We start from the raw sequence: 17,580 nt of genomic DNA, 5'->3' as shown, positions 1-17,580 counted from the left end.
TTCCTACATCTTTTCCCTACAAGAACTAAATGGCTGTCTCCCCTGGTATGAACATTCTATTAATTATAACTCTTCAGATAAAGTAGGGGATATTCAGAAACAATACAAAACTGTTGAAATGCACTGCTGTTTTATTAGAGGTAATCAGTGTATATGTTAATGACAGGCCAATTGCCTATACACATGAACATAAACAGTTCATATGGGCGGCTTATCTGACGGCCCAATTTCACTCGCAAAGAGATACACTGTCTAAAGTGAAAATGGGCGTTTTTGATTTCTGTCTTAATAATGAGTAATTGCCCCACCAATCCTCAGACATTTAGCAATTCGTCGTGGCATGCTCCTAATCAACCGTCCAATCACGATGTGGGGCAATCTGACCCATTATAATACTCTTGCAGTGCTATGGCCAATTCTTGCAATGCTGTCGGTTGACGTTGACATCGACGAACACGTCTCCCGATCATGTCCCAGACATGCTCTATAGGGAAGAGGTCAGGACTCATGGCTGGCCAAGATGGACAATATGGCGACGCGGGAGGTAGTTATTCACGACGCGAGGGCGGTGGGCACGGGAATTATCATCTTGAAAGATGAAACGTCGACCTGCACGTTAAGAAAACGGCAGAACTATCGGTGCCAGGATGTGATCACGGTAATAGACACCAGTACCCCTTCTTAGAAGAATATGCAAGTCCGTTCTGCCAGTCATGGTGATTCCTCCCCAAACCATAACAGACCGGCGCCCGAATCGGTCATGCTGTCTGACGTTAACGTATGACGCTCATTTACACGCTTCCAAACGCGAGCACGCCTATCGGTGAAATCCAGAGTAAATTTGGACTCATCTGAGAACATTACACGCGCCCATCGACGATTACCCCAATTTCTACACTGCCTACATCATTGACGGGTGTTTTCCATGTTCTGGCGAGTTAATGGAGGCAAAACCCGCGTTCGTGGCTGCATGTAGCCGATTTCTAATCGTTTGGGCTGTAACTCGAATTCTAGTAACTGGGTACAAGTTTACAGAAAGCTGATTGGCCGTTTTTCCTCGATCCTGGAATTGGGTAGTGGCTCTAAGACGACCTGAACGAGGTCTATCATCAACATTGTGTGTTTTTTGGTGCCAGTTCCACAGTCTGCTGATCACAGACTGTGAAACATTAAGTATGTTGGCTACTGCTCGCTGGGTAGAACCCATTTGAACAATGCCAATAGCACGTAGACGTTCATCATGTTGATACGCTAAACATTAAATATTATGCAAGAACCGATAGGAAAGCAAACATGGATAGGATAAACCAGCACGCGGCAGTTTTCATCAACCCTTCCTTGAAGTTCCAAATTTGACAATGAACCCCTCCCACGTGTATTGCGCTACGTGTATGAACATACTCTCAAAAGTGTGTCGAGTGTCCATGACTATTTATCATTTAACACCCTGCATAGATATTTGCATTTCAATATCCACTACTGTTTTTTTGATGAGTATATTCTCAGATTAATTAATCTGTTAGCTAATTGTGATGTAATTAATCATATAATTGGTCACTCATGCCAAATATGAAATGGTAACTTTCCGATCACGTGCTTTTAGACATAGAATCTATCCTTGAACTTAGACCCCTTGTCCTGTTATTCTCACAATATTTTATACACAATTTAATTTGCGTTTAAAAAAAACCCCATACCATAGTTAATATAATGACAATGGAGAATAATCAATCAAGGTCATAAAATTATTATACATATGTGTTTTTTAGCACAAATCCTCGATCCATTTTACTACAAACACTAGGATCTGGAAGAGTTGTTATATAACAGGCGTTCTAGTTGATGTGATGAATTAGCCAATGCAATTGTAGGTAAACACCTAGAAACGTCACCGCTGATTGATTAAACAATGTCTGAAGTCGATCCAAAGGTCAAAAGTCGCTCGCATGACCCCTGAGGCGACCTCCCAGATCTTCATATAGTATTAAAAAAAAACGAAACGAAATATAAATCGGTATTTTAATCAGATTGTTAAATTTGGGACAAGACGATAACAGTACCTTCTCTTTAAGCCACTGCAATGACGTTTTAAGCCACTGCAATGACGCTTTAAGCCACTGCAATGACGTTTTAAGCTCTCATCGTAGAGCTGCCAGTGGTGTTTTACCCACATTATATGTGACTGACAGGCAGACGAACGACGGGACACAAAATACAAGAAATGTATGCAAAATGAAGAAATTAATATTAAAACGTATGCACTATGAAATGAAATGAGGTTTAACGTCCTGCTGTTCTGCGAATTAGTGTGCTATGGGGGACATTTTGCCCAGGCAGCCGCACTATGGCCTACTCTTATATCGAATTCCAACAGCCATGGAAACTTTTACTTGCATGCCATTGTATACACGGAACCTCCGTTTTTCGTCCCATCCGAACGACTATACAGCTTTCCTTGTCAGGGTATACAATATGAATTAAGAGAAGACATGTTACAGGTTTAACCAAGTAATGTCACAGATACTGTGCAGTTACTGAGATGCTTAAAGGACAATATTGGTGTCAGTTATTATTACATAGAACTGCTTAAATACATTCCAAATATAATTTTAAAACAGAGATCATTGCTACGGGAGATGTGTAAAAAAACACTTGATTAAACGGGAAGTGACGACAAACATGACAAACACGGGTTGTCCTTCTATATAACTGACTGAAGCAACGAGCGATTATAGACACACAGGCGAATTTCATTTCACTGATTATTCCGTTGAAGATGGAAAGTTGTTATACGAAACGATAAGAGGATTTCTCACAATTCAAAAATAGAAAACTGTCACCAATATTGTCCTTTAAAGGGTAATATAAGAGATAATAGTCGACAGACAGTATTTCTTCCCATCAGTGACGAACATATTTCGACAGTTTATACAGTGCCCGATATGATCAGTTTTTCATATAGTGATATTTACCAGTGGTTGTATTTTAAATAAACCAATAATGAGACAGAATAAAAGACTCCGATCGCCCGCTCTTCTCCTATTTTAATAAGTCAACAATGAGGCTGATGTCCCCCGACGCCATCCCAAAATAACATAGATGGTACATATTAATTAAAGAGGCATTAGGTAAGATTAGATAAAGAACTGACAGTTCTCGCTATAATAGTTACAAAAAGGATCATGAAAACAAAATATGCTGGAAAATTTCAGTCAAATTGCTTTAATCTGAACAGAGATATCAACGATTTAATTTTAGGTCAGCCTCCATCGCCATTACTAACGTTGGTACGATAATAACAAAGTCTCGATTATCCAATTTTACTTTAAGTTATCCATCACAAAATGTGTTCAAATGCACTAAATATCGCAGGATAACGATGGCATCGACGGTTGATTATGGTCTGGATAAATTAATTAATGTCTAATTCATAATTTAGATAACAATAGGCAGATTTGGCTCTTGTATAATACATGTTGAATTGAACATGTATCTTTTAGAAAAGATTATCAAAACTGATTATCTATACTTATACTGATCGAACTCAGTCAAGGTTTTGAAGTGCAGACATTATCATCTTTGAACTCCACCAAGGCATTCGTCTAATAAACACCTACACCAAAGTCTCAGCCAATCAAATTGCTTATCGTTCTGCTTACACTGAGCACAAAATGCTAATTATCGAACTTAGTCAAGGTAATGGTGTAATAAAACTATACACCATGTTTCATCATTCTCGCTTAATTGGAACTAAAGTTATCGTGTCCCAAAGCATCAACCAATCAAATTGCTTATCTCTGATTAGGCTAAGCAGAAAATGCTCATCGTCGCACTCCGTCAAGGCATTCACCTAATAAACACCTACACCAACTTTGAACATTCTAGCTCGATTAGAGAGAGGGTTATTGTGTCCCAAAACGTGTGAGGGTTGGCTGGCCGATAGGGTCGCCTATCCAACCTCGTGGGTTTTCTCCGGGTCTTCCCCCCCCCCCCACTGCTAACGACCACTACGCGCAAGCGAATTATTGAAATACAATTGAACCATACGGCCATGACGTTAGTCCCGAAATGACCTAGTTTGTGACAAATGGACGTTAATCCTCTCTCTCTCTCTCTCGGGGGACAGCACCACTATTTAAAACACATTTACAGATTTGTAAATATCCACAATCATGGTGTAAGACTGTCATTGTTCCATTATATAAGCAACCCATAGAAACTATCGATTGATTTCTTTATTGTGTATTTTTATTGTGTGTAAACTGCTATTAAATGATACGAAGGGTTATCAGGTTATATGAAATATCTAACACGTGAAAGGGTTCCTTTCTATAAATTATGATAAAATCGTACAATTAATCCTGTATTACATTGTGACTAATAGAATGGAGTGAAAGGGAGATCTTTTCTTATAATGTTTCTCATGCCCTCACAACTTAAAGGGCGTGTGGCTTTATTCATCGAAACCTTAAACTCAAAGCAAATATTAATGTAATATGTACATATCAAAGTGATTTACATTTAGATTTTTTTTAAATATATATATTGCAATTTCTAATTAGTTATACATGAACAGTCCAAACTGAACGACAGTCGTTTTGTAATACAATATCATTTGGGATCTAAATTTTAATATTATATTCCGAATTCATATTTTATTTGTAACTCATTTTGGACATATATTAAGTGACGGATTAATTGTAATTCTAATCAAAAAGAGTTATGTATTGTATCACAGTTTTCGCTTTCTTGAGTCTACATGTTATTATTTTATCGTTTGTGAATCAGTCATTACTAATGACTTTAGGATTGTCTTGTCGGATATGTATTTCTTTGTTCATTACAAATGGCGCCCGAAGCATTAGAATACACGACTCGTGTATCCTTTATCAAATGTTCATTATGTCTAAAATATCGGATATTAGGACTCCGTTTTTTCATGCAAGATAAGAGCATCAATGTTGATTGAAATACTGAATTTGTGTTTTTAATTTCAGATATAATGCCAAAACCTTAGAGTCAAGGGGTAATTCTGATACGTTATTGTTGTCTGATTATATTATTGTTCACCTTATATTGTAAATGGGCTAGTCCTATAAAGTTCATCAGGATTTTCCGGCATGGTGCAGGACGGGGGGCCTGACAAGGGTAGCTGTCGATTCGTTCGGATGGGACGGAAAACCGAGGTCCCGTGCATAACATTAGCATAATGATTCCTTGGCAGTTGGAAATCGATAAAATAGTAGGCCATAGTGCCGCTGCCCGGGCAAAATTTCCCTCGTAGCAAATTGTATGGCGTATTCCCGTCTTCAATTGGATTCTTTCCAAATGTGAAGCACTGTGGACATGAGACGACGAACCCTCTTTTTATTCAGCGTTCCATGAACTTCCGAACAATAAATGTGATGGCAATAGACTAGGCTACAGTTTTGAACAGATTTATTCAAGCTTGTGAACACGAAAGAGATCAGATTCCTTGAAGGCTTAATGGGTCCTTATCAAAATCGAAGTTTTCCTATTGAATAAGCTGCTGTCGTGACATATTTCCGTATTTCCATACTTTGTGTGGTTATCTATCTTTGTATATACCAAGGGTCATAGTCTGTTGTACACATGGAGGGGACAGATTGTGTAATCTACTAAAATTTAAAGTTGAAGGGTCCAGTGAACTATCCTTTATTTCCAGGTTTAAAGTTATGGAAAAAACGAAATAAAATAGGAGACTAAACCAGCAAACCAGGAAAGTATATGGGGACAGATGTGACTATCAAATCAGGAACTCCCAGAAAACGACCCGTGATACTAGGATGGCACTTATCTAATCAGGACTTTCACACTGTGTATAAAACTATTTTCACTGATCAATTGGCACCGAAACACTTTGTTGGTTAACTATGTTTTTATATCTCTGTAACACCCAAAATACAACGGTTATATACAGGAAACTACACACACAGCTATGATATTAAATATATGCTAAACAGAAGTTTTCTACCCCTAGCTTGTGTTTTGCGCTGATGTTTCTCAGCCTCTCAGTCGAGGAGGCTGTGCGAGCGTCCTTCTGAAACTACGAAATGATGCCTAAAGAAACTTAAATCCCGCACGTTCTTTATAAATAGGATAGGTGCCAAAGTCATGTACTGACCCCCGGCAAAGAGGCCCGGTACACCGTTATCTGATTGGTCAGCTGCACAGAAGCTACCCTGAATTTCAACAGTGTGTACTTATATGGGCACCGAGGAGGGCGGGTGTCCACGTGTCTAATCCATTGATTAACAGCCTATGATGTCATTGCCCGACATATCCTTGTTAGCTAATTCTCGTTGTAACTGGTACTAGCTAAAGACTTCAATACATTAATCAGAGTATCTCCCAGAGAACTTAAAATAACCTCTACAGTATATAGGACCTATGGTACTACAGAAGAAAGAGGACCCAGATCATCATTTAGTAACAACTTAGAACTTGGAATCGTGTCTTTTAAGTATTAATCTTCATCAGACTCAAAAATTGTGGAGTTTTCTCCAAGAGATTAAATGTTTTATTAATACATATATATCAATTTGAATTAAGAGCAATTGAAACCCAGGTACCTTATCGCATTTGAAATAACAAATACACTCAATTTACAAAATAAAAAAACATGATTAGTTGAAGTTGATAAGAATATCTAAAGAGTATAATCATTTACAATATAAACTAATATAGTTATAATTATTGACAATGTATATAAAATTAGGTGTAATTAATATGATTATTACACGTTTTAATTAAGTATAATTATTGACAATGTATATAAAATTAGGTGTAATTAATATAATTATTATACGTTTCCTTTAGCTATAATATGTATATAAAATTAGATGTAACTAATATAATTACTACACGTTTTACTTATTTACAATGTATATAAAATTAGGTGTAATTAATATAATTATTATACGTTTCCTTTAGCTATAATATGTACATAAAATTAGATGTAACTAATATAATTACTACACGTTTTAATTAAGTATAATTATTTACAATGTATATAAAATTAGATGTAACTAATATAATTATTATACGTTTTAATTAGGTGAAATTAATATAATTATTATTCGTTTTGATTAGGTACATCTATAAATATGTGTTACAAATTAAACAGTTCTATTTAGTCATTCGGATATACATATATCCAAGGACGAATATTGGCGCCATGGTTTTCACATTCAAATATAGAAAATTTCATATATTTTTAAAGAAAAATAATAACCTGATATCGGCCATAACATATGGCAGGACATCTTCTTAATATCCATTTAGAGACAAAGCAACATTTTATGCATCTAATTATGAATCCATGGTATATATATAAATGATGGATTTCTGTAGATTTCTATACCGCTATACGACAAAATTTTAAAGGCAATTACTGGAAGTTTGAACATAAATAAGAGGTTTTTTTTATTTGTATCCGCTAAGCTCGAGTCTAAAGATTATTTGGCCTACTTGTTTGTTCTAATCTTCTAAGAAAAACAGATTAGCTGCTCAATTTTGTTTAATTTAAATAATGGACATTTGATTTGGTTGTCTGTCATGTTGTCTAATTCAACAACCTTCCTTAAATTTAAATATCTCTAATATCGTCATCATGTCCTAGGATCCGTTGTCCGGTGGTATCATTATGAAAACTGATTTAGTATAGCATCAACAGAGTGGTCCTGTAGACAAAGAATGCACTTATATCAGGAGTTAGTGTTTTGCCTTATGGACTTTGTTAGAACCTAAAGTTGTGTATGTATGCTGTGTGTTATCTGGTGTGAGATCTAATGTATCATACATATTTCTTGTATTGTCTTCTGTATTAAACGACTGGTTGACATAGTCTACATTACGTGTATTAGTTGGAATATTCTGATATCCAGTGGTTAACGTATCATCTGTTGTAGAAGTAGTCGGGTTTAAATCTGTATTACTGTAAACATAATCGGGATCATTTTCTGCTTTCGGCTGACTTGATTGACGTCTGAAATATATGTTAATGACACATTAGAGTGTAATAAAATGAAACCGGAAATAAACACCTGTGGTTATAATTGTTCTTCTGGTACAATAATAAATCATAATCACGTTTGAATAATTATATGTTATTAATATTAGGATGGACTAATTTGAAAATATGGATATGATTGTTCATATTGTACATAATAATGACATTAAGTAAATAAATTTTGATTAATCATATTATGTTATTAGGGTCAAGTAACATGGTTAAGGAACATATAATATACTATTAACTAATTATATATTATTAGGATCGCGTAACATTGTTAAGGAACATATAATATACGATTAACTGCTATTTACCAGTTAATTAAAATAATGACATCACAATAATATATGTGATAATTAGCTGAAATTACCTTTTCTTGTAGAAATGATATGATACACCAACAGCTACCGTGCCTACTATACCACACAGAACACCAATGATTCCACTTACAATAGGACTTATACTGGTACCTTCCACTATCTTTTCTGTTGATAGATAAAGTTATATTATCATTTATAAATGAATATGGTTTGGACATAATTTGAGCTGCGAGCACTTAGCTAATGACGGTTTTGATTGACAGCATCAGTCTGGTTTTAAAGTCAAACTGCATGGACGCGGGGACCCGTTAGATAAGAATGATCAAGAACAGAAAAGAAGGAACATATTATGATACCAGTCGGTGCAGCAAAGTAGGGCTATAAAATCCATTACATGTCATTTCTCATGAGTCTGCAATCCGTGCTTAACATCAGCAATGTAAATACCCGGATTGAAGTCACGTGTTTATAGATGTCCGTTTATATAGAATAGTAAAATTCAATATGAATTTCCTTCATAATACATAGTAATATAATAAAACACCCCCCCCCCCTCTTCTCCATACCTTCACATAAACATTATAGTATTCATTCCATTACCAAACAATGGTGTCACTGAATATTCAACAACTAAAATACATGTATTCATTTGGATCTGGCTTATCCAGTAATATTAGCCCAATTTCAAATCAAAGGACATCTTGTATTGTGGTGAAACATCATAAAGTGCAATCCGACACTGTATTATATGGCTGGACTATATGACGTCATTCAATTAAAGAGTTTTTTTATATCATTAAACAAAAATGAAATTGCATGTAGATTTATAATGTGTATTACGAAATTGTAGAAAAACATTAAACGTAACACAAAACCATGTTCACCAAATTTATCGTGTAATTATTTTATAGATTTTACTTATACCAATAAAGTCGGTATATTAAGTGAAACTAAAATGTGTTGTAAACAGTTACCTGCTGAACAATTACATCCTGTTTTATCAGGTAAACTTCCATCTATACAATCTCCTGACTTCTGGTCACATAAACCATCTTTACAGTTAGACGGACAATCTTTATTACAGTCTATACTATATAATCCTGTTTTACATCCATCAGTACATAATCCACTTGTTATATCACATTTACCAACAGTTTTACCAACAACTGGTTTACAGTTAGTATTACATAGTTTACTACATGGCGATCCCCATCTTCCATCTTTACATTCAGTACAAGAGTTGGCATTATCCTGATTACAAACTGTACAATTATTATTACAGTTGACATCACATCTGTCTCCAGTTTTCCCTTTAATACAAGATGTACATTTACCACCATCTCTATTACATCCACCATCACATCCTGTACTACAGTTTATATCACATCCATTACCATATCTTCCTATAATACAAGTAGTGCATCTACCAGTTCTATCACATCCACCATCACACCCTGTACTACAGTTCTTATCACATCTATCGCCATGTCTTCCTACAATACAGTTAGTACATCTACCATTTCTATCACATGTGGTGAGGTTTGTTGTTGGTTGACACCCTGTACCACAAGTAATGTTACAGTATGAACCAGCTGTATCAGGTTTACAGTCAGTACATCTACCATCCATCTTACCACACCCTCCGACACAATTATCAGGACACTGAGATTCACAGTTTGTACCATACCAGCCTTGGTTACATTCAATACATGATGAACCGTCTTGTTGGCATGATCTACAGTTACCTGGACATGATGTTTGACAGTAAGAACCTTTATAACCACCAACACAACCATCTGTACATTGTGGTTGTGAAAATGAAGGATTGGTATAACATCTACTGTTTGTACATTTATCACTACACGGTGATGTACATTTATCATCATAATAACCATCTTTACATCCATCAGTACAAACACCAGTAGTGGCATCACATGTATTATTAAGACATTTATCACAAGGTTGGCATGTAGAACTTGATGTACTGTAGTAACCAGTATTACATTGTACTGTAATAATAATAATTATTATTATTATTATTATTATTATTATTATAATATGCATTACAAGGCTGACATGTATAACGGGATGTACTGTAGTATTCATCATTATATTGTACTGTAATTAGATGATAACTTGCAATTATCTTATCATTATTTATCGGTCTATTTATACTACTCCTGGCCAACTTGTTTTCTATTTAGTTAAATATGGTGCGGTTCTCCTATCGATTCTATTAGTAACAATCCCGTGGATATGTGTTAAAAGGGCTAAACATCTAACTCATAAAATGCCATAATATTCAAAGTCACAAAAATGAATTAGAATTCAATACTGATACATTTCAATCAATATTGACACCAACTATAATTGATTAGAAATTACAATAAATGTTTTAAAAATTGTAACTCATATTTGAAATTGACTCTAAACGACAAACCAATACAGTAAATTGGCAATTGGTAAATAATAATAAAAACACAAATGAGCTATCAATCAAAGACATGTATTAAATTTACTCAATTGGTATTTCAATATTATTGAAGTGTAATTTGGTTCGAATATATACATGTTAAAACAAGCATGCTAATATATATATATCAAAAATGAAAATGCAAAGAACGATTGTAAATTAAAGGTGTTCTGAATATATACGAAAATGTGAGTGTATATAAAATTATTTAAACCCTTTTTTAAACATTGTTATTGTAATGTATAATTAATTACGCCCGATTAGTCCATTCTACACGGGATTCTTTTATTTATTATTTTGTCGTCCGTGAATCAGCCATTTGTAATTATTACTGTGTTGTCTTTTGGGTTGTTTTCCTTTTTTCATTACAAATTGCACACGAAAAATTATATCCGTATAATACACGACTCGTGTACTGAGTTTAAAATGTTCACTGTGTCCTAATAGTTGATAAGTTAAAAGCATCAATATTCATTTAAATGGACTGAAATTGAATTTTAATACGTGTTTTCAATTTCGAATATTATGGATACTATTGAGGTTTAGCTCTTTTAATTAATCACGGAATCATATTTACATTTGCGAAAATATTCAAGGAACCTCAAGTAATGTTGCTTTTGAAGTAGTTTTAATCTTTTATGTGTTTCCACAGGAGCCTTTTTTAAATTTCATTGGCACTTTTCTTTGAATTGAGACACTTGACCTTGGTGCTAATATTACAGTAACGTTAACCAGCATTAAAATATAAAACACTGCCATAAACTTGGTTTAGTCTGAGCACTGGATTTAAAAAAAACCAGCATGTCGACACGACTATGGCAGTGATTTGGAACATCAATAGTCAGTATCTTTACTTACATTGAACAAAACTAATGAATGAAAGAGTTCTATGTACAGTAGTCTGGACGATTAACATAGATAACAATGATCGAGACATCGACCGAAGATAAATGAGAAAATGACGGTGTGAAATCAATAGAAGGAATGTATGAACTTTGGATGAGAAGAATAATGACGGTGTCAAATCAATGAAAGGCATGTATGAAGTTTGGATGGAAATAATAATGTTTTTGTTTATGAATAACTGGGAGGGGTAGGGGTAGATAAGACTACTGCTTATTGTGTATGATGGCCTAAAGGTCTTTAATTACTGTAATGTTGGGTCCTTACAAGGTGAAATCTATCGGGAGGCCCTGGCAATGCGCTGAGACTAACCTTATAGTGTGTTAGTAGGACGTGATTTACAAATTCACGTGTTCACAAATCTCTAAGTGTTATTAGTTATTGATAAAGGATCCCAGGATTTAAAATACCACATCGATGTTCCACACAATTTAGCTCTTTTACAGTCTTTTGTATGGTTAACCCATTCTTTTATATTAATATGTTACTAGCAGGCTACCCGGCTTCGCTCGGGGGTCATAACTCCGAAACCGGAAGTGGTAGACTAACGCCACCTGGCCTATGTTACTCCCAGGTCCGAGCTACCCCTATACCCCAAATTTCAGACTTGGGGCAGACCTACTGTAGCCGCCAACCCCGAACAGACCGGCTTCGCTCGGGGGTCATAACTCCGAAACCGGAAGTGGTAGACTAACGCCACCTGGCCTATGTTACTCCCCGGTCCGAGCTACCCCTATACCCCAAATTTCAGACTCGGGGCAGACCTAGTGTAGCCGCCAACCCCGAACAGACAGACAGACAGACAGACAGACAAACGACAGTCTCAAATATATATATAGATATGTTGTATTATACTAGTAAATATAGTAGATGATGTTACATGTTGTATTTAACCAGTAAATATTGTTGATGATGTTATATGTTGTATTATGCCAGTAAATATTGTAGATGATGTTATATATCATATCTTGCAAGAAAATATTGTAGATGATGTTATAAGTTGTATTTTACCAGTACATGACGTTATATGTTGTATTATCATATCTTACCAGTAAATATTTGAACTTCACACAGCGAAACCACCTCATCATTATTAACCCTGACAAAAACAGTTCTAGCTGATAAAGATTGTTGTTGATTACATCTATCTATTGTATATATATCTTGTGTTGTTGGTGGTGTATCTTTATAACATGATGTAGCTGATATAAATCCTGACTCATTACACTGACCAACAGAACTTATCTTTAACTCAAACCCACTCAATCTTCCTTGAACTGTAAAATATAAAATATTCGCTATAACCTCTGTTACCCTCTTTCAAACCATAACCATTGTTAAATATGTTAAATAGTATGTTATATAACAATTTATATTATTGCAATACCTTGTACATGTTAGACAACATAACGAATTGATCGTATATTTGAGCGTCAAAGGAACATGAAGTTTGGAAATTTTTTAGAATCATTTTATGGCTGTGGAGGACTAGTTTATATGATCGTTTCAGTAAGAGAGCGGGTTTGGACACTTATCCTGCTTCGTGTTATTCCAGCATGAACTTTAAAAAAATATGTAACTGGGAATGATAAAAACTAGGTTGTTTAAAACAAAACTATAATTGTCATTTCTTTACTAATGGGGACTTCCAGAAGAGACTAATGCAGTAATCCGTTATGTTTGTTTCCAATTCATATGGTACATATAAATTGTATAATATAATGATACAAAGTTATTCAATAATTCCTAATAAAACTGACTGGATACAAGAACAAAGTAATGTGTTACAGAGAAAGGGAGAGAGAGAGAGAGAGAGAAATGGGGTTTAACGTCCACTCGACACAAACTAGGTCATTTCGGGACTAACCTATGGTTTAATTTTATTTACATAATTCGCTTGCGCGTAGGGGTTTTTAGCCATAGGAGGAAACCGGAGGCCCCAGAGAAAACCCACGAGGTTGGACAGGCGACCCTACCCTTTGCCATGTACAACCGGGGATTCGAAACCACGCCAGTCGACTCAATGACAGACTTCATGATACAGCGCGCGCACGCAAACCATTCAGCCATCCAACCCCCCTTACAGAGAAAGGACTCGCAAGCCAAATCCTCACTCAATCACCAGAATTCCACTCTGCACCGACACGACAAACACGTTGCACCATTACAGGGATCATTTTAGTGACCTTTTACGACACGCAGGAAATACGAAGGATATATTCATATCACCCATTACATCCCAGGGAACACAATATTGTTTCACGGAACAAGATCTGCAACATGCCTTTTGTTAAAAGTAAATATTGTATAACAATCATGGACTGTAGTTACGTTCTTTCTAAGTGATATTTGACATCAGATATGTAATCTTGTGACTTGATTTGATGTACATGTACACTTACATTGATCTCTATTAAATAGTTTGATTCTGTCAATATTATAAATCTGTTGTAAATCAACACACCACCAGTCAATACCATTGTTATTGTTTGTATGTGTACAGTGACCATTCCCCCAGTCATTATCAGTATTACCATCTACAGCATTACTTGAAAATGATGATCCATAAAGAAATGTTGAACTCTGTCCTGTTGGTTTGTCAAGGGCAATGTTTGTGTCTGTAAAATACACCATATAATAAATAAATACAACATGCAAATACAACACACCACCAGTCACCACCAGCATTGTTTGTAAGTGTACTTATTATCAATATTACCATCTACAGCAGAGTGTGTCCTATCTAATTTGATTCATCGCTGGAATCACAATTATATTATATAATGATAACCTGAGCCTCCTAGATGTGATTTAAAAACAATACTTATATTCTTATAAGTAAAATTAAAATACATGAATGGGGGTTTAACGTTCTACTACACCAACTGGGCTAATGAAGAGGGGGGGGGGGGGGTAGGGATTTTGCTATGGGGGTAAATTTTTCCAGATACCGACGTTTCTATGTACACGGCATTTTATTTTTTCGTTCCTTGTCAGGCTCTCCCGTCCTGTATCGTGCTAAACAGAACTGTAGTGGTGATTGATTCATTGCTTAATTTGGCTTCAAAAGTTATATCAACTATTATATAAACATGAATTCACATGCCAAGCCTATAATCAACTCTCTAGTGCATCGGGTGGTGGAGATTTAGATGGATTAAAACCAGGTCGCCATTTAATGAAATATGACTTCAAAATGGCGACGCGAGCCTAAGTCTCGAATAACAAGTCTCGTTGTTATGATAATAAACAATATATGCCACAATATAAAATTCAAACGGTGATAATGTCGCTCGAAATAAAGTGATTTTCTATTTTTGAACTATTATTATGGACTAAATCTTACATAGAGAATCTTTAAAGAAAGAGGGGGGTTGAATGGCCGAATGGTTAGCACGTGCGTGCTGTAACATAAAGCCTGCCATTGAGTCAACTGGCATGGTTTCGAATTTATTGAAATAAAATTAAAACCATATGTTAGTCCCGAAATGACCTAGTTTGTGTCGAGTGGACGTTAAACCCCATTAAACTGTATTTTTAAGAAAAAAAATAATACCTGTACAAACACCACATGACCTCATACAGTTCTGTCTATTTACGTCATCTATAGGATATACAGTATTATCACATGATTGACAGTTGCTGTTGATTGTATCTCTACACACATCTAATGCTGTTAAACAAAAGTGTGAATAAATTATGTCATTGTTTAGGTATGGTTGACAGTATTGATATCTTTAGATATAACTCTAGATTTATTTTCAATTATTAACTTGTACTTTGATAAGATTTACATCAAACTTATATAAATTATGGTTATTAACTTGGACTTTGATAAGATTTATATCAAACTATTATAAAGTATATCTTAATGAATAAGTTCAATATGATGCTATACATATACTTACCTAATATAGTGATGTTATACATATACTTACCTAATATAGTGATACTATACATATACTTACCTAATATACTGATGTTATACATATACTTACCTAATATAGTGATACTATACATATACTTACCTAATATAGTGATGCTATACATATACTTACCTATATTGTGTTGCTATATACATATACTTACCTTATATAGTGATGCTATATACATATACTTATCTAATATAGTGATGCTATATACTTACCTAATATAGTAATGCTATACATATACTTACCTGATATAGTGTGTAGTACCGTTGATAGAATTATAACTTTGGACAAATGAGGGAAAATCATATTGCATCTTCAACCTAAGAAAAATAATAAATACGTTGAAATTGTGACGTCATATCAAAATCGAAACTGCAATCGATGCGCAATTGATCAAGGAACAAGCATGCCAAGTTTCATGTCGATCGTTCTTGATTTGGTTGAGTTACAGGGAAGCGATGGGTGACAATTGGACTCAGTCTATGATTAGTGATGAATAGTAAGATAATCCATTTATGACCAATCAACCCCGTCAGACGAGATTTTCTTATAATTCTACATTTTATTACATATCATGATAATTTATCGTTCATTAATTAAATCTGTTAGTTTATTTAGAAATGAAAGAAAGAGAGAGACTATGTCATTTTGGGACTGTTGTACAATCTATCTGAAAATAAAAACAAATGACTCCAGAAACTTCAAAATAAAGCAGCCCAGAGCATAACCAAGACTAAACCAAATGAACAGATGACACCAATACTGTCTAATACGTATTCTGCTCTAAATGACGATACTCAATACCTTAGAGACCCTCTCAACACCAATAAACCTTGCAGAACCCTTCGATCACGACCAGACAACCTCTTAATTAAACTGTTTTTCAAAACCCAACTCCGGTGATAGATCTTTCGCAGTCAATATCAAACGAAACCAAAAGCGTAAATTCTATTAAAGGTTTTAAAAAGTATCCCAAAACCGAACTTTTTAATCAAATATACAACTGATTGAATACGGTTCTAGCTGTGTTTGTGTCAGACTTTTACCATGTGTACTAAATAATGTTCTCCGTTTTTTGTTTATGCCTTTTTTATGGATTAATGTGATGTGATTGTTGTAATTTTATATAGGTTGTACTTATGTAAAGCGCCCGAGAGCAACTCGCTAAGTTGAATTGTTGGCGCTATATAAATCAAATATTATTACCACAATTATTGTTGTACGTGACAAAAAGTAGGGTCGACAGTCCAACCTCGGGGGTTTTCTCCGGGTCCTCCGTTTTCCTCCCACTGCTAAAGAACCCCTACGCGCAACGAATTATTGAAATAAAGTTGAACCATTTAATCCCGAAATGACCACATCTCTCTAATTTAACCCACTGTTACAGAATAAAAACTTTACTTAAATATACATTTTCTAAGATTTAGGTTAAGAGCTAGCCATTCTTGCTATATAAGTTCGAAAATAGATAACGCAAAATGAATAATTTGAAAATTTCATTCAAATTACTCTATTGCGAGCGAAGATATTAGCCTTTGAAGGTTTGACAAGAGGTGTACAATAATTTTAACCACCGTACTGGTTGTTCGAAGCTAAGTCTCGCTCCTTCATGTTTAGCTTAAATCAAGCTAATATATTTAATATCTGAGAAATTCAATGCCATTGAGAGTTTATTATGGCCTGGATAAGTTAATTAATGTCTAATTAATAATTTAGAAAACATTTCAGGCCTAAAGAAAGACTTTCAGTAGGAAGATTTAGCTCTTGCATAATGTATGTTTAACCAAATAGAAGCCTTTAAGACACAAATATAAAATAACTTTGAATGTGACTTGCATACTTCACAACTTAGATGCACGCCGCTCCAGTGATCTTAAACATGCCGCTTTGATTTCAATAGGTGAACAAGAATATAGA

At 34.8% G+C, this 17,580-nt stretch overlaps 1 protein-coding gene across 3 annotated transcripts in view; it reads right to left on the bottom strand.

The window, feature by feature from the left end:
• Positions 1-6,924: 6,924 nt before the first annotated feature.
• LOC126819618 (multiple epidermal growth factor-like domains protein 10) overlaps positions 6,925-17,580 on the bottom strand; it is a 65,759-nt gene continuing 55,103 nt past the window's right edge. The window contains exons 2-8 of one of the 3 annotated variants that reach the window (XM_056100428.1): positions 15,909-15,983; positions 15,288-15,404; positions 14,134-14,349; positions 12,781-13,008; positions 9,330-10,364; positions 8,406-8,520; positions 6,925-8,008 (exon numbers count right to left, since the gene is read on the bottom strand). In XM_056100428.1, coding sequence (XP_055956403.1) covers positions 7,735-8,008; positions 8,406-8,520; positions 9,330-10,364; positions 12,781-13,008; positions 14,134-14,349; positions 15,288-15,404; positions 15,909-15,969 — 2,046 coding nt within the window. In that variant the 5' untranslated portion in view covers positions 15,970-15,983 and the 3' untranslated portion in view covers positions 6,925-7,734. The remainder of the gene's footprint in view (positions 8,009-8,405; positions 8,521-9,329; positions 10,365-12,780; positions 13,009-14,133; positions 14,350-15,287; positions 15,405-15,908; positions 15,984-17,580) is intronic. The other 2 variants (XM_056100430.1, XM_056100429.1) reach the window with 2 other exon arrangements.

The sequence above is a fragment of the Patella vulgata genome, chromosome 4 (assembly GCF_932274485.2).
Source record: "Patella vulgata chromosome 4, xgPatVulg1.2, whole genome shotgun sequence".
Classification (NCBI taxonomy): Eukaryota; Metazoa; Mollusca; class Gastropoda; family Patellidae; genus Patella; species Patella vulgata.
The sequence above is the reverse complement of the archived record's forward strand: the minus strand, read 5'-3'. Positions and strand labels throughout refer to the sequence as shown.